Source organism: Perognathus longimembris, chromosome 25 (genome assembly GCF_023159225.1).
Source record: "Perognathus longimembris pacificus isolate PPM17 chromosome 25, ASM2315922v1, whole genome shotgun sequence".
NCBI classification, from domain to species: Eukaryota; Metazoa; Chordata; class Mammalia; order Rodentia; family Heteromyidae; genus Perognathus; species Perognathus longimembris.
Genome location: NC_063185.1, coordinates 16,005,593 through 16,028,809, shown reverse-complemented (window position 1 = coordinate 16,028,809; position 23,217 = coordinate 16,005,593). Strand labels below are relative to the sequence as shown.

The window sequence follows — 23,217 nt, the reverse complement described above, 5'->3', positions numbered from 1 at the left end:
AGACCACACCCAGTGTGGAGGCAGGTCCTCAGCAAGAGCTGGACTCTCCTCCACATTCACCCTCAGCCGTGCTCTCCGCAACATGAGACTTTGTACCTGATTACTCCAAAGGGTTTTGCCTCTAGAGAGGGGCTGAATTCGAATTCCCTGAAATTCAAAGACCATGATGAAGCCCAGGTTTGAGTGGGATTTCTCACCCCTTGATCAACTGCCATAATCTCACAGGAACCTGGGTGGGGCAATCCCCCTAAAAGGAAAACAAGGTATCTGTGGCTTGGTAAATATTCTTTTGGTACAGAGGGACAGATTCTGGGCAAGACCCTGGGAGCCCAGGAGAGACCTGCAGAAGGCTGTAGGGGGCCGCCAAGGAGTTGGGGTACATTTCCACGAGGTCACTCATATCCACGTCTTGTTCTTGGGAGTTCCAGATGGGAGGCTTAGCCCATATGTATTATCCCTGCGGTGTTTCCACTATGAGTTTTCTGAAGTTGAATAAGATTGCATCCTGTGAGGAGGCCTATCCACCTGTTCATGACTCCTTTACCTCTACTCCATGTGCTGAGACACATCCAGGAGCGCTTTTGTGGTATTAACTGTATTCCCATTTGTTCTCACTACTGTGATTTTCGACATTTCTTATAGCTTAGTCACATCTACTATGCTTTTGTCCTTTGGAAATTCTCCCTAAGTTATTATACACCTTGCCGTTTACTTTGTCCACTGAATTCTTGTTAAATAAATGTAACTCTTCCTAGAATTTACCCTTAGTCTTCTCTTGATTCTTTATCTATTTACCAGTCTGCAGTTAAAATATGGTACACAGTTCCAGGCATATCTTCCCACCATCATTTAACAGCTTCAGAAATATTCGTTATAGCCAGGCGCTGGTGGCTCACACCTGTAATCCTAGCTACTGAGGAGGCTGTGATCTGAGGATTGTGGTTCAAAGCCAGCTCAGGCAGGAAAGTCCCTATGAGACTGTTGTCTCCAATTAACCACCAAAAAACAGGAAGTGAGCTGTGGCTCTAAGTGGTAGAGCATTAGCCTTGAGCTAATGGGCTCAAAGACGGTGCCCAGGTCCTGAATTCAAGCCCCATGACCAACCAAAACACACACACACACACACACACACACACACACACACACACACACACATCTCCATGTATATATACACATATATTCATTATTGGGTAGATAGCTTTGGTTTTTAAATGAAACATTCCAAAGTATAAATATTTTCCAATTCATGGGGAGTTGTGGAGGAAATGAGCCCTCATGTTGGATGGACAGAAACAAAATAATGACAGTTACTATGAGTAACTATAGAGGTTTCACAGATGATGTTTCAACCTGTGGAGAAAAGAGTAATAAAATGCAGAGGTAGGAACCAAGAGAAAGGGGGATTAAATGGGAAGACTGAATGGAAAAGGCTGGCCAGAGCATGGGAGGCAAATTAATGGAAGGACTGGCTTGGAAGTTGTGAGCCTTAACACTTCATTTGTAGATCATTGACTTAAATCGGTTCAGGCTGCTAAAACAGATATTCACAGGATGGTGGGTAGTGGGTAAATATGTGTGTCCTGAAGCTTTATCACACTATTTACCAGCTGCATTACTTTAATAAATTGATCTCTTCCATCTTCAAATAGAGATTCTTGTTGTCTATCATGTTGTATAATATATTTTATAAAGTGTTTTGATATCTATTTTTTTTTAACACCTTCTGACCAGGAAAGTTGCCCCCAGGTTCTAACCAATGCTGGCAAAGGGCCAGCCAGACTTGTTATGTCAACTAGGCAGTTCACACCTCCTCCATCCAGCCCATGCCCCCAGAGGCAAAATTCCTGTTCCTTTATCATCCTAGGGACAAAGATCAGGCAACTGAGAGGACCCCCATCCACCCCAGAGCCCACCATTATTCAAACCAGGCAGCCCTAGACCTTTTACCCTGGCCTGCCTTGCTTTTCCCTCAGAAACCCCAGCAAGGACTGGCCCCACGCTTTCCCCTGCACCCTGTCTTTTGCCTCTGACTATCATGGTCTTTCCCATGTGGCTTTGTGAGCTGTGCCACGCCTGGCTGTAGATCTGTGACTACACTCAACTTTGTTTTCCAGAGCCTCTTCTAGCCCCTCCTATGGACATCTCATAATACAAGAGGGAAGTATCCAAATTAAATGAAGTTATATGCACTAAGTACACAGTATCTATCACATGCTCTTACATGTTGTTACCCCCAGGGATGAGAACACAACTGTTTATATTCTACAGCCCAAACCCTAGTTTCTGGGACCAGACAAGTGTGCATGATTACTGTAGAGGGACTGGTGATCACACTAGTCATAAGGAGATTAGTACACTGGTGAGCACAACTCCTTATTTCCTAGTAACATCTAACTAGACAACCAGGCAACAGAAAAGCAACTCGCATACCTTAGAACACTGGATGCTTTTTATTTTCATGAAGATGCTGCACTGTGGAATAATTCTTCATTAAAAAACGTATAGTGCTATGACAGATACATCACAGTACTTCCAAGTCCTGGAGCTTACAGAGTGATTATTAGGGGTGGGGGCTGGAAACGTGGCTCAGGTGGTGGTGTGATAGGCAAGAAGTGAAAGTGTTAGCATGGTCAGCCTGTGGGAGAAATCAAGGGGTAAGGACTCACAATCGCACAGGCTAAGGGATGAGGAGGCCTCCGGCTGCAGGGCAGAGTAGGGTGGGAAAGCCTTGTGTTTTGACGTCGATGAAAGGCAGTAGGGCAGGGGAGGGAGGGAAATGTGAAGGGGAGAAGAACAAGTAGACAGCTAGAGGCTGCGCCTATCCTGAAGACCCTGAGGCTCACCTACAGGAACCAGAAGCCCACATGCTGGAAGAGGAGAGAGGGATGAAGTCGGGGGTGGGGGTGGGGTAGATAAATGGAGAGAGGAAGGGTGGGAGGATGGACTCATAGTACTATTCAATGTGTGTGTGTGTGTGTGTGTGTGTGTGTGTGTGTGTCTGTGTGCTGGATACCACCTCTGTGCACGATGTGGGGACCACTTAAGATGTCACGTGACCAGTTTGCAAACCCTGTAACCAGGAAGCGTCCCGGATAGTGGTTCTTCCTGCTCTTGCTGTGGTCAGACCATCGTCCATGAGGAAAGCGCAGTAGAGAAATATGGCATTTTCTAACATCCCCGTCTGCCTTGGGATTAACCCAGTTGAGGGCAGGCAGAGAAAAGTCCCTAGCAATTGCTAGAATTTAGTCTAAATGGCCTGCTAGACATGCTTCAACCAACTTGACTATATTTACAGTAGTAGCACTTGTCTGGGCAGTGCCTTCATCATATTTAACCATATGGTTAACAATTTATTATACAATCTCCTCGGCGGAGGGAGTCATTGCCAGGTGCTAGTCTGTACTTTTTCTAATCCAAGGCTGCATCGCTGCCTCTGGCGATCCGAGCTTCCTGACACCACTTTTGGCTCCCATGACACTGCGAAGCTCGACTCAGTAACTATCTCGGTGCAAGACTTCATAGTTCATCTCTGGCAAACATCTCTCATGTTCACGAATGAAGCGTCCCTGACTCCCAGTGCTGTCATTTCAGTCACTTCTCTCCAATGTGATGTCGCTGGTGCTGAATGAGGTTCGCAGACTGGTTGAAAGCTTTCCCACACTTATCACATTCATAGGGTTTCTCGCCCGTGTGAATCCTCTGGTGCTGAGTGAGGTGCGTGCTTCGGATGAAGGCTTTCCCGCACACCTTGCACGTGTAAAGCTTCTCTCCCGTGTGGATTCTCTTATGCTGGGTAAGGGCAGACTGGTCACTGAAGGCTTTCTCACACATATTACACGTGTAAGGCTTTTCCCCAGTGTGAATTCTCTGATGCTGGACGAGGGCGGACTGGTCCCTGAAGGCTTTCTCACACAAACCACATCGGTAGGGTTTCTCTCCGGTGTGAATCTTCCGATGTCTGGCATAGGATGAATTGTCCCTGAAGGCTTTCCCACATGCGTCGCACTGGTAGGGTTTCTCTCCCGTGTGAATTCTCTGATGTTCAGTGAGGGAAGAGTTCACCCTGAAGGCCTTCCCACACTCATTACATTCGAAGGGTTTCTCCCCAGTGTGAATTCTCTGGTGCTGCAGGAAGCTTGTGCTTTGGCTGAAGGCTTTCCCACAATCATGACATTTATAGGGTTTCTCACCACTGTGGATATTTTGGTGTTTGGTAAGATGGGCTCTGCACACAAAGGCTTTATCACAAATATTACACGTGAAAGGTTTCTCTCCGGTGTGTGTTCTGTGATGGTGGGAAAGATGTATGTTCCGGATAAAAGCCTTCCCGCATACGTTGCATTCGAAAGGCTTCTCTCCGGTATGAATCTTCTGATGGTAAGTGAGCGAGGAGCTCACGGAGAAGGCCTTGCCACACTCCTTACACTCATACGGTTTCTCCCCCGTGTGAATTCTTTGGTGATGGATAAGGTATGTGCTTTGGTGAAAGGCTTTCCCACACTCTCTGCATTCATAGCGCTTCTCTTTAGCCGGCTTTTTGGGACTTGGGTGAAGGTTTGTAGCGTGTGTTCTCTGATGTTTATTAAGAGTGGAAAGCTCACCGAAGCCTTGCCCACACTCGCTGCATTCAAAGGCATTTCTCTTTAGTTGAAATTCCTGATTTTGTACAGGGCAGGAGCTCTTGGAACAGCTCTTTCCAGGTTCATGGCATTTCTGCTCACTAACTTCAGATGGAATGTTCTGGTGGGTGCAGATCACCTGCTGCAAATTCATCTCCTGACTTTCCTGGCATTGCCATTCCAACAGGCTAGCATGTGTCCAGTGACCATCTTTGGTCAATCTTCCCTCTATTGTCCACTGATCAAATTCTTCTTCAGGAGTCTCTGCCTCGAGAGGAGATTTCTTACTCACAGGTATGCTTATCCATTCTGTAAGAGAGGAACAGGAAAGTGTCTGTCTGACTGCAGGAAACATCTTGATGGCATGAGATGATGAGGGGAGAATGGCAAGTGATATCTGAGGTGTCCCTAAACCGGACTCGGTTCATCTATGCCAAACAAGGACAGGAAAAGGAACTCATGGGGGCAAAGGAGTCAGGAGAGCTACCCTTCGGCAATGCTGGGGCAATGGCAGCAAGGCCTGGCACGCTTGCTGAGATGACACGCTTACCCTCACACCCGCGTGAGTCCCAGCCTCACTAGGTGTGATTCTTACCGAGACCGACGCCTCCGGTGGCGCTCAGCGTCCATTCTTTCCTCTTCCTCAGGGGAGAAAAATCACCTGGTTTCCGTCCTAAGAGTCCTAGTTTTGAGAGAAGAAAAAAAATCCACATCTGCTTCTAACAGGGATACACATCATCACAAGGAGGGTAGACCTGCTCCCCATCCTAGAAAAGGCAATTTCATCAGAGAGCCCAGAGTGGACACATGCTCACCGGAGGAAACGATGGCTCAGGCCTGACACAGACACTCGACTCCCACGTCCTCGCCCCTGCTACAGGAGGGCGAGGAGAGGACTCCCCTACCCCAGCACCTCAGGCATGTTGGATCATCTCCACTTAAAGACTCCAGAGAGGCCAAGGGATGCCAGGAGCAGGCAAGTGGTAGCTTTGCGGGTAGCAGCCCCACTCAGCACCTCTGCAGCCCAGTCTTCTGTATGGCATTCGTATAAGAGTCCTAAAACGATCCCCCAAAGTGAAGATGGACGTTCCAGGGTTCCCCGCTCACCTAAGGACATCAGGCTGCTATAGTTGTCCAGCATCACCTCTCGGTACAGGGCCCTCTGTGCAGGGCTCAGAAGACCCCACTCCTCCTGCGTGAAGACCACAGCCACGTCCTCGAAGCTCACCACGCTCTGGAACAGCGTGAGAAAGTTGACACTGGCAGCTGGCAGGTGTCTGGGGACAAGTTATGCATTCCTTCTGGGTCTCCTGGGGCCCAGCTTGTCCTAGACCTTCATCCCTACTTTGAAGACACAGACTGCAGAGAAAACATGCTTGCTTGCTCAGCACTCGCCTTCACTATCTTCTCCCATCTCTCCTCACCGGCCCTGCCTCTGCTCGCCATCCTTCCCCCATTCCACCAAGCCCTCTTGTCTCCACCAGGACATTTCCTGACTGCCTCTACCATCACTTTCGTGCACCTCTCAAAGCAGTGGTCCCACTGGGCACTGGTGGCTCACACCTGTAATCCTTGCTACCCAGGAGACTGAGGTCTGAGGATCAACAGTTGAAGCCAGCTTGGGTAGAAAAGTCCATGAAACTCTTATTTCGAACCAGAATAAAAGCTGGAAGTGGAGCTGTGGCTCAAGTGATAAGACTTTACCCTTGAGCAAAAAAAAATCCAAACAAGAGTACAAGGCCCGGGATTCAAGCCCCAGCCCCAGCACGCACGTGTACACGCGCGCGCGCGCGCACACACACACACACACAGTGCCATAAGTTGTGTACTGTACTACTTGATAATCAGAGTAAGCAGTTATGTTACTAACACATGTATTATATATTTATCATGATTTTGGAGAGTACTATTGAGGCAGGATAGACTAGGAAAAATAGGCATGGCGCAGCAGTGATGACAAATACAGACCCCCTTGGGTGTGGAGACTTCACTAATGAAAGATGGCCTCAGGCCCAAACCTTCTATGTCTGCCCAGGAAATAGGAATAGGCAGTCCAACTGTCAAAACCTGGGGATGAGATTCTGGGTCACCGGAAGAGACCCAAGGGTCTCCTTCACCATCCGGAGACCCCCGTGGTCCCAGCCACCCCTGCAAATTGGGCCCTTGGCTGACCTCAAAGATCCCTTTTGGCCTCCTATCTCCTTAATGTTGGGGGCTGTCCTTCCCCCCAGCCCTGAGACAATGGGAAGGAGCCCCTCCCACCTCAACAGGAAGAGAAAGCCTCCGCCCCTTGGGGGGTGAACACCTACGTGCCACCATGATGGGGTTGTCCCACCCACAAAGGAAGTTTCGTGATGTCACTTGATGGACATGGTCCTTAGCCTATGACTGGCCCTTTGGCCAGCCCCCTTTCTTTCCCGCCATTACTTCTATATAAGTGCCCTTCCATATTAAAGTCTTTGAGACGCTTCCCACCACCGCAGCGTGTCCCTGATGCCTTCCTTTTCGCCTCCGCCCTTGGTAACATGTGTGGGGACTGGGGGGAGGGGAGGCTTCAGCAATCCTTCCTCAACTTAGCGCTTGCCCATGTGAGCACGCCTTTGGCCTTCTGCTGGCGGAGGGCCAGGCTGAGTGCTCTTTCATAGAGTTTGTGGTTACCATTCTCCCCATGGGGGGAGAAAGGGGTTGTTCAGACCCCAACACTTAAGGTTCCACTTCACTCCAATACCCACATGCATTCCGCCTGCATGGGGAATGTTACCCTACAAACTAAGATTGCTTATATTGCTCCTGAGGAAACTGGTTTTGCATGTGCTGAGGGCCTAAAATCTTGTACTGATGGGTCTTTGCAAAAAGGTCTCTGTTTTAGTAATTGTACTGCCACGGGTCCTAGTATATGGAAGGAGAAAAGGCCTCAACCTTGTGCCCCATCCAACTTGCATCAAGAGGGCTATGATTACACCAGCCCTGGTTGGCACTGTGACCGCCAGGGCCTCCACCATTGGGACCACTGCCATGGTGAAGGGGGGGGGGGGCTGAGCAAGACCATCCACCGAGATGTGTGGGGACTGGAGGCAGCCTTCACAGACATCCATACTCACTCAACTCTGGCTGCAGTTACCTCCAAAACCAGCATGGCCAGACCTTCTGTTCTATGCATAAGGAGGACTGTGCACAGCACGTGGGGAAGCAATCTTGTTAACATCCTTAATTAGTGGAATTACTATACTAGATGCTACTCCTTTTCCCCACATGTGGCTGAACCACGCATCAGCAATAGTACTTACATCGCAGTAAGCTGAGTTAGGTACTAGAGGGAGGAATGAAGCGAACAAACCCCCCTCCTGGCAAAGGGATTCCACCGCATCCAGTTGCCAGAAGGTGGCCTGGTGGGGCTGTTGCTGGCATGTGGGCTGGGGACAGGCTAGGCAGGGCTCTCTGAATCTATAGCAGAAGCCTACATGGGATTTCTTTCCCCTTCCCCTTCCCCTTCTCTCTCCTTCCCTTCCCCTCCCTCCCTCCCTCCCTCCCTCCCTGCCTCGTCCTGGGGCTTACACTCTGGGCCTGAGCACTGTCTTGAGCTTCTTTTACTCAAGGCTAGCACTCTACCACTTGAGGCACAGCGCCACTCCCAGCTTCTTCTGAATAGATTATTGGAGATAAGTGTCTCACAGACTTTTCTGCCTGGCTGGCTTCAAGCCATGGTCCTCAGATCTCAGGCAGCGCCTGGCTCTCCACAAGGCATTTTTAAGTAACAATACAGAAGGGGTAGTGACATGATGGCATGATTTCTGCACAAACACGAGACAGGAGTTTCCCACTTCCTAAGAAATTGATGTCATCCCACCTGACCTTTTGAATATTTGATTAATGTCTATTTTCTGGGTAACCAGCTTTTATAAAACCCAAGGTCTCCCCTCCCTTGGGATCCAAACTTCTGGCCCTAGCCTGGTTTGAGTTGCCAGTCATAAGCTCCTTTATCCTCTCTAAAAAATGGTCTCAATCTCAGGTGGTCTGTGCTGCCACAACACTACTACACGTAATAAAGCTTATCCATTATGTCACGTCACAAGAGCAGAACACATATTTTGTTTTCGTGAATCTCTTGGCTGCATCCAGGCAATATTAGTGATTAACTTCACCATCTAGCTTTTATGGATCCTCTATGTATTCACACAGGGCCAAATCACCTAATGATGCCTGTCCCCCAACCCTGTGTACATTATCAAGTGAAGCAGGACTGTATTTGTTTTTTCAGCAATTGTTTTTCTTCAACTGTTTATGTACCCACCCCAACACACACACACACACACACACACACACACACACACACACACACACACACACGGATCCCATGGAAACAGTCACTTCATAGAAATTCAGAAACAAGAACAGGAAGGAAAACAGTCTCTCGTAGGGAATCACGCATGGAAAACTCATCAGCTCTCACAGTTCTGCTCTTCAGAGCTGACTGAGGAACCAGGGAAACTGGTGTATTCTAAGAAGAGTTAAGCAGAAGCCCAGAAAAAAAAATCTAAAAGAAAGGACTTTTGGATTTCTCAAGACCCCTCTTCTACAAAAAAAAAGTCCAGTTGTATTTTTGCTTCTAGATTTGGAAAGATAACTCAGTATCTTTCAGCTAAATGCATGCTTTAGTTTAAGGCATTCTCAATTAGTTTCTATTACCTGTACCCAAAGCCCTCTTGGTACGTTGGTACACAGCAGGAAGTAAAAAAAAAAACACTAGTTGAAGTGAACCCATGAACAAATTTATCAAAGCTTGAAATTCACTTCTTTTTTTTCATTTTTAGCATAATACCATTTCATACGCCTAATATATGTGCAGAAAAAAATCATCATGCTTAACAGAAAAGGGATCCGAGTCCTTCCTCCTTTTAGTTCCTGTGTCAAGTACTGCCTCTACTTCTTAGATCCCTGACCTCACATTCTATAGAAACAGGGCTAGTAGAAAGGTTTTTGGACCAGGGTGCCGGTGGCTCATGTCTGTAATTCTAGCTACTCACGAGGCTAAGATCCGAGGATCCTGGTTCGAAGCCAACCTGGGCAGGAAAGCCTATGTGAGACTCTCATCTCCAATTAATCACTGAAAAAGCCAGAAGTGGTGCCAGAAGTGATAGATCGCTAGCCTGGAGCAAAAGAAGCTCAGGGACAGTGCCCAGACCCAGAGTTCAAGACCCAGAACCAGTATTAAAAAAATAAATAAGTAAGGGGGTTTTCAGTTCAGATCAACCTGAATTCTGGTTCAAGTTGTGCCGCTTACATGACCTTTAGCAACTTAGTCAGCTCTGAAACCCATCATGATGAGCCCAATATGGGATGGGAAGGAACAACTGGGGTCAGGAGTCAGGTTGGGGGGGGGGTGTCATAACCTGAGAGTGGAGCTCCAAGTTGGGGAAAATATCCCTATAGCCTTAAAATCTAGAAGGTGACTTCTTTTTAGGGGAGTGGGGGGAAGACAGGGAAAACCCTAAACACTCCTCCACTTACCTGAAGCATGCCTGGCAGGTGACTGACAGCCATTCCTTCTCTCATGAGCCAGCTTAGGGGTAGGCAAAGTACAGGGGAGGCAGGTGGGGAGCTCGGCAACTTGCAGCTTCCTGGGGCCAGAAGCAACTGCACACCTGTTAGGAGCAGAGGCTGTGTCAGCAGCGGGAGGGAGACTAGCATTCCCATCCTGGTAGTCCTGCAAGTACCCCATGCAACCAATTCCTCCTTTCCTGTTCTCTCAGGCTTCCCCGAGTAGTGAAGCACCCACAGGTCACCGTTTCCTTTCATGTTTTCTTCCAGCCACATCCTCCATCTTTCCTTTGGTATAAATACTGACTTCTCCCAGCCGAAAGCATGCTGCAGCCCCAATTTGCACACTTTCTAGTCACCCTCTGCCCTTCCCTTAACGCTATCCCGAGCAGTCATAAAATAAGTCTCTCTTCCTGGGACAGGTGATTGGGAAGGGAGTGGAGAACGAGGGCAAGGAGAGTCAACTTCTTCCTCCTGGAAAAGGATCAGAGCTAAGGAGGCTGGGTCTTCCTTGCGGAAATCGCTCAGACCAAAAGCTATTCTCGGGCTTCAGGGTATTTTGAGTGGCCTGGAGTCAAAGGCCAGCCACGAGGTATGTGAGATGTGGAGTGTGTGTGTGTGTGTGATATGTGTGATGTGTGAGTGTGTGTGATGTGGTGGGTGTGTATGTGCTGTGCTATGTGTGTGTGTGTTGTGCCACGTGTGTGATATGGTGTATGTGGTGTGTGTGAGGTGGTGTGTGTGTGAGGTGGTGTGTGCTGTGCTGTGTGGATGTGATGCGGCATGCGTGTGCTGTTCTGTGTGAGTGTGATGTGGCGGGTGTGTATGTGCAGTGTGATGTGGTGTGTGTGTATGTGTTGTGTATGTGCTGTGGTGTGTGTGTGATGTGGTGTGGAGGGGATCAGGAAACACACACACACACACACACACACACACACACACACACACACACACCCCACCCTCTGCTGCCGCATCATCAGGTCCCCACGGATGCAGGGATCATGTACTGCGGCTGCCCCAGCCCTTGGCAAGTTCCTGACACTGGGCTGGGAACAGCACTCGAGCTGCCTTCCATTACCTGAGAGGTGGACTCCCGGACCTGGTCCTCCTCCACACGCCCTCGGACCCCGACCCAACACCCAGGAGCTCACTCGTGCCCCACTCCCCCTTCTGCTTGGGACCCAATCCCACGAAGTTGAGGGCATGCGATCCGTGTCTCCCGAAATAAGCCAGACCTCCGTGGCGTTCCCGGCGCGCTCCCGTCCTCAGACCCGACCGCCGCGGCGTTGTCCTTCCTGAAAGAAGCTCTGCGGGCGGCGAGGGGGGCGACACCCCCACCCGCAACTCCCGACTCAGCACAATGAGCGGCGAGTCCGCAGCCTGGGATCCGACTGCGCTTGCGCGTTGCCCTGGGAACCGCGGAGCCGAGTTCCCACGAGTCTCGGCGCTGCGGGACCTGGGCGGCTTGGACGTCTCTGCCCAAGAGGGAGAATCCTCAGCGAAAGGGATGCAGTGCGCCTGCGCGGAACGGGCTCTGCCCTTCCAACCCCGCCCTCCGGCCTCGCCGCTTCACGTGCTAAACCACGTTTCCCAGGAGTCTCCGGGGCGGTGGCGAGTCCGCGTAATCCTTCCGCCGGGGAGCTAGCCGCCGGGCGTGACTTTGGTTCCGTGTTCCGACTTGGCCCTCGGTCTCTCTCTTGAGATAGCATCCCGAAACCAAAGGCCCGAGAAAGGGACAGTTGTCCACGGGAGACGGAAGTTAGCCCGGGGGAGCGACACCCCAAGGCGAGCCACGGAAGGGGGGCAGGAGGGGAAGGCCGCAAGTCTAAATGGGATGTTTGATGGGTACCCGCTCTGTTCTGGTAACTCAGTGTTGCTCCCCCCAGCCCAGTCTCTCCACCCTTCATCCACACGGGAAAGCCCGCTTCCCGCCCCCACCCTTCAGGTGTGGGGCACCTGAGTCCTCTGCAGGCTGCGCCTGGCCCGGTCAGTAACCTACAAAATAGGCTCCCGGAACCAGGCTATTTCAGGCCATTGCCATGAACTCTCAAGGCCCTTCCCCAAATTCCTTGCAATTAATTCCCCAGCTCCGTGCAACCCTGTCCCCCCACCCATGACCCTACCCAAGTCCCTCCACCCCTGCCCCCATTAAGCCTCCTGTCTCCTCTCAGGTCACCATGGTATCCCTCTTCGACTTTCCATTAATGTTGATCTGGTCTGTTGAGGTCGTTTTCTGATTTCTTTATTCTAATACCCTCACGACTCTAGTTGCCTAAGAGTGTTCCTGAGGAGAACCATGCAGAGAAGGTTGCAAATACTGGCAGGATGGCACCTCGACCTGACAAGCATCCCATACTTCCCCCCCGGCCCCTGTCTGGCCAGGGCATGGTGCAGAGACAGGACTCCAATTTCAGCGTGAGGATACAGGGACACTGGAAGGCCAAGGCTGCCACAGCGACTCCAGGCAGACCTGATGGTGGCCAGAATCAGGTATGTGGCTGTAGAAACCAGAAATGCTCCAAAGCCAGAACACAGGAACCACTGGCTTATCCAGATCACTCTAGGTACAGGGAAGCCTCCATAGGGACAGTGGGGGACTTCTAGACAAGTGGCTGTTGCTTTCTGAGGACCTTATTCTTCCAGGCAGGATAAAAAGCCAATGTAACTGGAGGTTTGTCACTTAGGTAACATCTTTTAGGAAGCATTATCAGGCCAGCACTCTACCACTTGAGCATACTTCCAGCCTTTTTGTCTTTATTTTTCAAATAAGGTCTTGCCTTTTTTTTGCCTAGTCTGTCCTAGATGAAGCCATGATTCTCTTATTTATACTTGCCACGTAGCTGGAGTGAAAGTATATACCATCATGCCTGATGGGAATCTTTGTTCTTATAACTCAATATTGCTCCTGTGTCTTGACCCACTGACTATCCTCCCTCAGGGGACCTTACTTCACCAGCCCATTCTGCAGCCCAGAATCTTAATTTAAATGTGAAAGTCCAACACACACACACACACACACACACACACACACACACACACACACACAACAGGTGCCTGAATTCACCAAAGCATACCACATCTGGTTGAACCAAGATCTGTTCAGTGAGTTTACACAACAGGCTCCCAGAACCATGCCTGCGTAAATTACTTCTGGCAGATACCACAAACTTGCAAAGCATTTTTCACACTTGTACCCTCCAGCCACCTTCACCCCTGACCTTATCTAAATCCCTTCACCCCTGCCCCCCAATTACACCTTGTGTGTCTCCTGACTCTCCTCAGGCCGCCATTGTGTCTCTCTTCAACTTCCATTAAAGTTGATCTGGTCTGTTGAGGTTGTTTTCCACTCTTTCTTTATTCTAATACCCTTATGACTCAGTTTCCTAACACTGCCCATCTTTTGTTGTTGTTGTTAGTGATGGGGCTTGAACTTAGGGCACTGTCCCCAAGCTCTTTTTGCTTGGAAATAAGAGTTTCATGGACTTTCCTGCCTGGCTGGAACCACAGTCCTAAGATCTCAGCCTCCTGAGTAGCTAGGATTATTTTCACATGTAAGGATGACAATAAGGTGTTTATTGAGTGTGGCAATGCATTGGGCACTTTTATAAACACTTTACATTATTATCTAATGCAATCCATAAAGCATTTGCTTGTTATTATCCAATGAGAAAAGTGAGGTCTTCATTTGCTAAATGTCTTCTTCAGTGTCTCACACCCATGAGTGGAAGCAGGAATCTTATTCCTGCTGACAAAGAGGAGGTACAAAAGTGTCCTCATTACTTGCTGTCCAGATGGCTGAGAGATGACATGCAATTAGAACACCCTCCATTTATCTGACTAGTTTTTCCTTGAGCTGCTGTAGTTTGTCAGAGAGGATCTAATTGAAAACTTTCCATAGGCAATAAAAATAAAATATCAGAGTGACGCTGACCAAGAGAAATCCAGCATAACCTCTGGCTCTAGCCAAGGCAAACACAATGGTTTTATTGTTCCCAACATCTACCAAGGCAGTCCCTACTTCTCTCCTAGATTTCCCTCAGATTCCAAGATGTGTCCAGGAGAAACTATTTCCTGTCTGCTTTCACTTTTATTAGGGGTAGACAAATGACAGCTTACATTGGATGATCACTTACAATCCAATCTAATTAGTCTTCCTTCAGAGCAGCCATTTCCTAGTAGATCCTAGTGTTTATTTGCTGAACCGTGTCACATGACCCTTTCAGTAGAGCATGTAACAAGAGCTTCTGTTAACTTAATTTCCTGTCACTTCTTGATTGCCCCTTTACATTCACATACCTCTTATACTATTTTTTTTTTGGCCAGTCCTGGGCTTGAACTCAGGGCCTGAGCACTGTCCCCGGTTTTGTTTTGCTCAAGGCTTACACTTTACCACTTGAGCTGCAGTGCCATTTCCAGCTTTTTATGTTTATGTTGTACTGAGGCATCAAACTCAGGGCTTCATGCATGCTAGGCAAGCACTCTACTGCTAAGCTGCATCCCCAGTCCCCCCTTATACTTTTATAAAGGTAGACTGCTGCCTATCCCCTGATACCCTGAGCTAACTGTATTCTCAGAAACAACACAGGCTCCTTTCCTCCCATATATTTTTGTTTTTTTTCCTCCTCCTCTTCCTTCCCTGCTCCTTTTTTCTTCTTTCTTCTTTTGCCAGTCCTGGGACTTGAATTCAAGTCCTGTACACAGTCCCTGAGCCTCTCTGTGCTCAAGGCTAGCACTCTACCTCTTGAGCCACAGTGCCACTTCTGGCTTTTTCTGTATATGTGGTGCCGAGGAATCGAATCCAGGGCTTCATGCATGCTAGGTAAGCACTCCCAGCCCTTATTTTTCTTATTCTCTTATTCTTTTTTTTCCCCTCAGGAATCTTCCTTGAGATACCCACAGACCCATCAAAATATTCAAACAACATATCATATCATTGCCCCCACATACTCAGCAACCTTTGTGTGGTTTTAATTCTGACAATCTACCCAAACAAGGATCCAAGACACATTCTTGTTCAAAGAGACCTTTCTCAACCAGTCGCCATTTGGCTAGATTCAGTCTCCTTCCTGCTTGAATTCTCATTTCTTCTCACATGATATTTCTTAGTATAGTCCTTTGAAAGTTATAAAAAAGATCTTATTTATTTTGACTTCCTAAGTATATCTGGCACATATTTAGGTCTTGGTAAGTATGAAAAAAGGAAACTATCTTAACTACTCACCTATGATACATCTATAAACTATTCTTATGGTTGTCCTGAACATATTTTAAGTTACAAAAGTACTATTCATATGCCAAATTTCTATGTGTATGTTCAACCCCTCTCTCTTCTCCTTTCTACTCAAAAGTCAAATGACACGAAGATAAGTATTTATTTGACTCATGTACTTAAATACTATATTTAAATTACATTGTCTTCTAAATAGCTTAACAAAAGCTTAATGACCATCAATTAAGAATTCAAAACAGCATGCTATTTCATTAAGATTTATACAATTAGTTTATCACCTGGTAGAAACCAGACTATATTTTAGGGGAGAAAGTAATGAAGAAAGAGGAGGAAGGACACAGAGTGGTAAACAGGAATTAGTAGAGGTAGAGAAATATGACAGAACATCCAGAAACCAGAGTGTGGAAGAGAGGCATCAAGACAATACATATAACATAGTAAAATACCCATAGCTTCCCGGTGTGGTTTGTAAAATTTTAGCTAATAGAGATTTTTGAAGATGTGGCAAATCTAAATTATCTCATTTACCCGATAAGGAAACTGTAACCTAGTGAAAAGTGGTAACTTGTACAGGTTTGTTGCAGATCAGGACTACATACCAGGTGTGGCTCTCAGCCAAGAGCTGTCATATTTTCTCTCCTGTGTGAACTCTCTATTTCCAAAGGAGAATCTGCAGTGTGACACTATAGAACTTATCTTCATCATAAATCTTCATTGTTTATATATTAGCTATTCAAACCTTCTCAAATAAAATAAGTTTTACTTTCTGAATAAAGGTGATCTCCATTTTCATAAGGGTTCCTATGCTGTGGTTTGTATTATCTACATGGCATATTACATTCCCATCATTGTTCCCATCATTGTTACATTTCTTAGGTGTCGACATGGACATGATATCATCGATTATTAATGAAGAGTTAATTAGCATCAAGAGGCCAATGAAAACTTTCCTCACATATGAGTCCTCTGATGCCTTGTAAGGTTTGTGCTCCGACTGAAGGCTTTCCCACATTCATGACACTGATAGGGTTTCTCTCCTGTATGAGTCCTCTGGTGTACCATGAGGGACGAGTTCTTAATGAAGGCTTTCCCACACCGATTGCATTCATAGGGCTTTTCTCCGGTATGAATTCTTTGATGCTCAATAAGGTATGCACTCTGACTGAAGGCCTTTCCGCATTCGGTGCATTCATAAGGTTTCTCTCCAGTGTGAATAACCTGATGGACAGTAAGGGATGATCGTCCAGTGAAATGTTTCCCACATACCATACACTCATAAGGTTTTTCTCCAGTATGAATTCTTCGGTGTTGGGTAAGAGAAGAATTCTTACTGAAAGCTTTGCCGCACTGATTACATTCGAAAGGTTTCACTCCAGAGTGAAGTCTCTGATGTTCTATAAGGTACGTACTTTGGCTAAAAGATTTCCCACACTTGTTGCACTTGTAGGGTTTTTCTCCAGTGTGATTCCGCTGATGTAGAGTTAAAGTTGAGCTCTTGCTAAAGGCTTTTCCACATTCACTGCACTCATAGGGTTTCTCTCCAGTATGACTCCTCTGATGAACAATAAGATGCATGCTCTGGCTGAAGGCTTTTCCACATTCATTACATTCATAGGGTTTTTCTCCTGTGTGTGTTCTCTGGTGCACAGTTAGGTTCATGCTTTGTGTAAAAGCTTTCCCACATTCGTTGCATTTGTATGGTTTCTCTCCAGTATGAATTCTTTCATGTTGAATAAGGGATGAATTTTTGCGGAAAGCTTTTCCACAATCTTTGCACTGATAGGGCTTCTCTCCAGTGTGAGTTCTTTGATGAACAGTGAGATTCATGCTCTGACTGAAGGACTTCCCACATTCATTACACTTGTAGGGTTTCTCTCCAGTATGGATTCTTTGATGTACAGTGAGGGAGGAGCGTTCAATGAAGTGCTTGCCACATACATTACACTTATAGGGTTTCTCCCCTGTGTGAATCCTCTGGTGCTTAAGTAAGGATGAGCTCTGGCTGAAGGTTTTCCTGCACTCATTACATTCATAGATTTTCTTTCCTACAAACATTCTCTGAGATTTCATGAGTTTTAAGTCAGAATTTTGTTTCACATCTCTTCCATGTGAATTCCAATTATGGGGCCTTTTCAATATAGGAATACTTTGAGGAGTATCAAGGATCGAGCCCTGATTGGAACATCTTTCAAATTCATTATCTCTGAACATGCTTCTCTCAGTATAGGTTTCCTTATGTATAAGTGCAACTTGGCCCAGATGTCTGTCCTGCTCCCTTTCTAACCAACTATCAGGTTCCCAGGTTGAATTCCATACTTGTTCCCTTTCCATTATAGTCCTATGTGAGAAATCTTCAGGAATGTTGGGATTTGGAGTTGATTCTCGAATTGTTTCAAGTCTTGTCTCCCAGTCTGAAAAAAAAATTCAAATGTTTTGTGTTGGGGGACTGAAAAATGTATAAGGAGAAAATGAAACAATGAAACAAAAGTAACTATTATGCAGGGATTTCAAAGATATCTACACTTACATAGAAAACGTACGAGAGGAAAAGGACAGTGAGCCAGTCTATTAAAGCAAGTGGCTAGAAGCAGGAGATGGAAGATCATGAAGATGAAATGAAAAGATACTAGGTAGAAGAGATGAGGTTTGTAAGAAGTAGGTCAGAAAGCTACTAATAGCATTTTCTTCCCTCCTGTTGAACTGCATAGAGTTCTACATCATATTAATATAAACAGTAAAAAGATTGTGTACCCTAGAATCACAAAAGTTGCTCATATTGTGAATTTGAACACTCAAGTGTTTACTGCAGGAGAAGAAAAAGCAGCAGGTAAACCCTGTAGGTCAGTATGATTTGTAAATTGAGCTGAGCAGAGTATTTAAAGAATGCTTTCTCTTCTTAGATTAGACAGGGTACCAAGAGGACTAACAGGCAGACTAATTTGGCAGTAATGTCCAAGAAAATCTGGGAAGAACACCATCATGTTTTCTGGGGTCCACTTCATCCTCTACTTTTCATGGTGGCTAGTTTCTTCTCTAATGGAGACCTCTTGTTCCTATGGCTACATTCAAGCCTTTCCCTTGTGAAAAACACATAAACTCCTCCTTCCTGGCACTTGACCCCAAACTTTGTATGAGTTTCTCTACTCCATTCAATCAGGTGACTAATACATTCACCCCTTCTCCCACAAAACCCCTAAAATACCAAGTTATTATTAGCTGGAACAATACTAAGGCACTTACACTTACTGAATACCTTCAGTATTCCAGAACCCAAGCTAGGCATTTTTCATTTCATTTTATTTGAACTTCTAGGATACGTATGAAGTATGTATTATTAAATGAAATGAGCCTGACACATTCCTAATGATGCCAGGGATATGGCTGACACAAAGTCAGTGCTGTTATTCTGTCATCACCAAGAGGAAGTGATGCTTCAGAAAGGCAAGTCATATGCCTAAGACAATGCAGCTATTAGGTGGCAGAGTTCTCCATTACAGTAAACCCTTTCTTCCAAGATGTCTCTTCCCTGTGTGATGGGAAATCACCCAGCCATCCTCATCACCATCTTATCTTTCCCTTCTCTAGGGATTGAATCACTAATGATCTGGGCACCTAACCATACTTGTTCTTACTGCCCATTCCAGGTGCAATCATTATGACTGAATCCTGTACAGATGTGCCTCTTTTATGAGTCGTGATGGTCAACAAGCCTATGAGCACCAGGACCACCTTTCATATGACTTTTGTTCCCCTTTCAAACTTTCAAATGCCAAGAACTCAACAAGTCAAGGTATCCGAGTGAGGATTCTGAAGAGGGCATTGTAAAAACAAAACAAAACCCAGCTTTATGGCATATTAATAGCACGCATAGAGTACGGCAGTAAGAAAGAAGTTTGAGGGCTGGGGATATGGCCTAGTGGCAAGAGTGCTTGCCTCATATACATGAAGCCCTGGGTTCGATTCCTCAGCACCACATATAAAGAAAACGGCCAGAAGTGGCGCTGTGGCTCAAGTGGCAGAGTACTAGCCTTGAGCAAAAAGAAACCAGGGACAGTACTCAATCCCTGAGTCCAAGCCCCATGACTGGCCAAAAAAACAAAAACAAAAACAAAAACAAAAAAAAAAAGAAAGAAGTTTGAAAGAGAAAAATGAGCTTACCTGAGTTCCCACGGGCCAAGGCCTAGCAGCCATTGCCTTTGCTGTCCTTCCCATGGGGTCCTCCCTGTGGGATCCTTTCTGTAGGATCCTTCCTGGAGTGTCCTTCCTAGAGATTGTGTAGACTCCAAAGGAGATGAAGCCAAGGGAGGGCAAGGAAGCAATGAGAAGGGAGACTCCTGTAAGAACAACAGAACATCTACAAATAAAATAAGCAGGTAAACTCCCTTATGATGGTAAGATTTAATCTTAGTATAAATGACTCAGGCAAAATGTATATATATACATATATGCATGTTTATATGTATATACAATGTATATATATATATATATATATATATATATATATTAGAATAGGAGCTTAGTGGTAGAATACTAGCATGCATGAGGCCCTGGGTTTCATCCCCCAGAACAAGGAAGAGAGAAAGAGGAGAAAGAATGAGATAGAGGACAGAGGGAATGAATATGGAAAAGGTGATAATCCACATCAGTGAAGAAAGGGTCAATTATTCAATAACTTATAACAAAGTCTTGCCATTTGGAGAAGAAAATATACACATGGATAAAATGATAGTAGTAAAAGCAGTAGATGAATAATTCTGTGAGCTCACAGAACAGGCCTCCCTAACAAGGATGTTAAAATCCAAACATCAAAGGTCTTAATGTCTGCTCATATGAACATGTCTGCATAGTCAGGAAAAGCATGCTTATGTATCAAATGTAAAAGTAAACAATAAAACTGGGATTGAGGGTATGGTTGGCGGTAGAGCACTTGCCTAGCGTGCACAAGGCCCAGGGTTGCACGCACATATGCACACACACAGCAGGCTGCATAAAAATTTTCATAAGTATTCAAAATGCTGTTTAAACAACCCTACCATTTATACCTATCAGAAGTGAAAGAAAACACAAAAGCTGTTAGTTAATTAGGGACTTTCACACTGCAAGTGTTGGTCCAAATTGTCACTTCTCTGACAGAATAAGACAGGAAGAATCAAAAGCCTAACGGTACCCTTGCCTTAGAAATTTCCCTTGAAGCAATGTATAGAATGTGACATAGTGCAAAGACTACTACCATAACTAGATGGGAATGCCTGTATCATTTATTTATTTAAAAACAACAACTACTGGATGTTTGTGGGTCATGCCAGCTGTGCTGGTAGCTCAGGAGACTATGATTCAAAAACAGCCTAGGCTGGGAATGTGGTTCAAGTTATTCGGCATCAGCCCTGAACGCAGGAGAACTGGTACTGGGGGTTGAGGGGGGTGGGGAGGAAAAAAAGATAAAAAAAAAGCCTAAAAAGAGAATTAGATATGATACTGTCCTACTTTCCTTCAAACTCATCAACATGTTTTCAACACATCAGATGTTAGTTGCTTTTGAAAAACTGGCATAAGTAGATGTTTTCAACATAACAGATTTTTTTTCCATTTCTATGTAACAGATTTGTTAAAGCTTATTTTCTATCTTCATTGGATGGAGTAAAAGTAATAGAGCTTGATTTGTGTGCTTCAGAGTCCTTCCCAAATGCATTTATTTGCTAATTCAATTTTAAAATGTAAGTGGAGAAAGATTATATTCATATTTTGTTTAAACAAAATGATCCCTATTTATACATATGTATGCAAATTTTTAGAGATTTTGGGAGGATTTTGTTTATCTGAGTTTTCTACCTATTCTGAACTTCTAAAAAGAGAAAAGGCTGGGTGCCGGTGGCCCACACCTGTGATCCTTGCTATTCAGGAGGCTGAGATCTGAGGATCACTGTTTGAAGCCAGCCTGTCCAGGAAAGTCCGTGAGACTCTTTATCTACAATTAGCCGACAACAAAAGGTGGAATTGGAGCTGTGGCTTAAGTGAGAGAGCGCCAGCCTTGTGTGAAAAAGTTCAGGGACAGCACCCAGGCCCTGCGTTCAAATCCCATGACAGGCAGATACACACACACACACACACACACACACACACACACACACACACACAGACAGACACAGAGAGAGAGAGAGAGAGAGAGAGAGAGAGAGAGAGAGAGAGAGAGAGAGAGAGAGAGAGAGAGAGAGAGAGAGAGAGAGAGAGAGAAAGAAAAGAAAATCCTTAAACTAGGAACGTGGCCAAGGCTATCGTTCTTAGCGAGCGGATGCCCCAAGCCTGCAGTCCTGGGAATCGGAAAGCTGAGGGCAGGTCCCCAAGATGTGTCTGACACAAAGCGCAGGGCCCCTCCCGCCCCGCCCCAGGCCTCCAGGGAGCAGGTCCCCCACACGCGGGCAGCGCGCCCCGGGACGAGGATGCGCGGACCCCACGGAAGCCTGCGCGGAGCAGTGCGCCGGGTGCGCGCGACCCCAGGAGCCTTGGCCCCCCACAGACCGCTCTGCACCGGAGCCGCTCCGCCAAGTCAGCCGCCCCCACCGCTGCCGGCCCCGCCCCAGCCTGACCCCCCCCGCCCCCCCGCCCAGTGCCCTCCCGGGACCTCCTGAGCGGGCGACACCCTGTTCCCCGGTGGTCTCCCCGAGGCCTGGCGCCCGGGATTTGAGGGGGCGCACCTGCAGCTCTGCGGCCCCGCGACCCGCGAGGGGCGGAGGACGCTCTCCCAGCCCATCCGCGGCCGCCGGCTCCGCCCCTCGGGCCGCTCTGCCTTCGCCCTGCGGTCAGCGCTCTTCCTCTGGAAGCCTCTGAGATCCGCGGACTGCGCCCGGGGAGACGCTGCCTTCACCCGGGTCCTGAAGGAGCCATAGCGGCCGGCGGACACACGCAGCCGCGCCCGCCGCGTCGGACTACATTTCCCACAAGGCCCCGCGGCCCGGCGTCTCAATGCGCAGGCGCAGGGGCGGGCTGTGGGCGACCGGAGGTGCGCCGGTGGGAAGCTGACCTGCGCGGGCTCGTTAAACCTGCCGCCGGGGAGGTGAGCGCCTCTCCTCTGAGCCGGTCGCCGGGGAGGACGGGCTGACAACCTTGGCTGCAAAAGCAGAGGCGCCCAGAGGACGTAAGTAGACACCTGGTAAATACGTAACGGGCACCCCGAGAGTTGCCGCCGCCACGTCCAGTGCTCTAGGGCGCTCCCAGTATTTCCCATGATCGTTGTCTACGAAGCCAGCATCTCTGTCAAGTGACCGTTGGGTTTGCCACTTTGGAACTTGAAATGGGACATTTGGGAGAGGGCAGGAAATGTGATCATTTAGGATTCTAATATTTGGTTTAATTTTTTTAAATGACTGCTAATTTCTTCTACCGTTTTTTTTCCCCCTCTCAGACAGAGTCCTGAATCAAACATTGGACAGGCTCCTATAGCCATCTTTTTGGCTAGGCGCTCTCCCAAGCGAATGTGTGGTGTGCAGGCTGGTCCTGAGGCTTGAACTCAGGGCCTCAGGCATTCACTTGATTCTTTTGCTTGAGGCTGATGCTTTACCACTCGAGTTACACCTCCACTTCCAGGTTTTTGCTGGCTAATTGGTGCTTATAATCTCATGGATATTTCTGCCCAGGTTGGCTTTCAACTGTGATCCTCAAATTTCAGCCTCCTGAGTTGCTAGAATTACAGATAAGTTTTGAGTGCGTTCCAAAAGTTAATGTGCTGGGCGCTTGATCCCCCATATAGTGGTGTAGGGCTGGTGGATCCCTTAAAAGGTGGACCCTAGTGGTGGGTGATGAGGTCATGAGTGATACATTAGGATGGGTGGTCTC

General features: G+C 47.1%; 2 protein-coding genes and 1 long non-coding RNA gene across 4 annotated transcripts; 1 reads left to right on the top strand and 2 right to left on the bottom strand.

The window, feature by feature from the left end:
- Positions 1–1,881: 1,881 nt before the first annotated feature.
- On the top strand, positions 1,882–3,216 carry LOC125342054. The gene is made up of 2 exons (XR_007209135.1): positions 1,882–2,536; positions 3,150–3,216. It is a non-coding gene; the product is annotated as an uncharacterized LOC125342054 (long non-coding RNA).
- A 113-nt stretch (positions 3,217–3,329) lies between these two features.
- On the bottom strand, positions 3,330–11,403 carry LOC125342053 (zinc finger protein 454-like). Of its 2 annotated transcripts, XM_048334189.1 has the most exons (5): positions 11,393–11,403; positions 10,128–10,261; positions 5,727–5,853; positions 5,215–5,301; positions 3,330–4,928 (listed from the first exon to the last, which is right to left on the bottom strand). In XM_048334189.1, exons 2-5 carry the CDS (start codon positions 10,170–10,172, stop codon positions 3,592–3,594), a joined length of 1,596 nt encoding a protein of 531 aa, XP_048190146.1. In that variant the 5' UTR covers positions 10,173–10,261; positions 11,393–11,403; the 3' UTR covers positions 3,330–3,591. The 2 variants fall into 2 exon arrangements, with proteins under 2 accessions (XP_048190146.1, XP_048190145.1); XM_048334188.1 differs by lacking the exon at positions 11,393–11,403 and having other exon boundaries at positions 10,128–10,352.
- Positions 11,404–15,416: 4,013 nt separating this feature from the next.
- Positions 15,417–22,203, bottom strand: LOC125342139 (zinc finger protein ZFP2). The gene is made up of 3 exons (XM_048334273.1): positions 22,080–22,203; positions 19,546–19,721; positions 15,417–17,798 (listed from the first exon to the last, which is right to left on the bottom strand). Exon 3 carries the CDS (start codon positions 17,716–17,718, stop codon positions 16,339–16,341), a length of 1,380 nt encoding a protein of 459 aa, XP_048190230.1. The 5' UTR covers positions 17,719–17,798; positions 19,546–19,721; positions 22,080–22,203; the 3' UTR covers positions 15,417–16,338.
- Positions 22,204–23,217: the final 1,014 nt, after the last annotated feature.

Coding starts and splice junctions, on each gene's coding strand:
- LOC125342139 (XM_048334273.1), bottom strand. CDS start 17,718: ATGGAAAGGGAACAAGTATGGAATTCAACCTGGGAACCTGATAGTTGG.
- LOC125342053 (XM_048334188.1), bottom strand. CDS start 10,313: ATGGGAATGCTAGTCTCCCTCCCGCTGCTGACACAGCCTCTGCTCCTA. Junction 5,854..10,127: donor ACCTGCCAGGCATGCTTCAG/GTAAGTGGAGGA, acceptor ACGCTGTTCCAG/AGCGTGGTGAGCTTCGAGGA. Junction 4,929..5,214: donor CACCGGAGGCGTCGGTCTCG/GTAAGAATCACA, acceptor CCTCTCTTACAG/AATGGATAAGCATACCTGTG.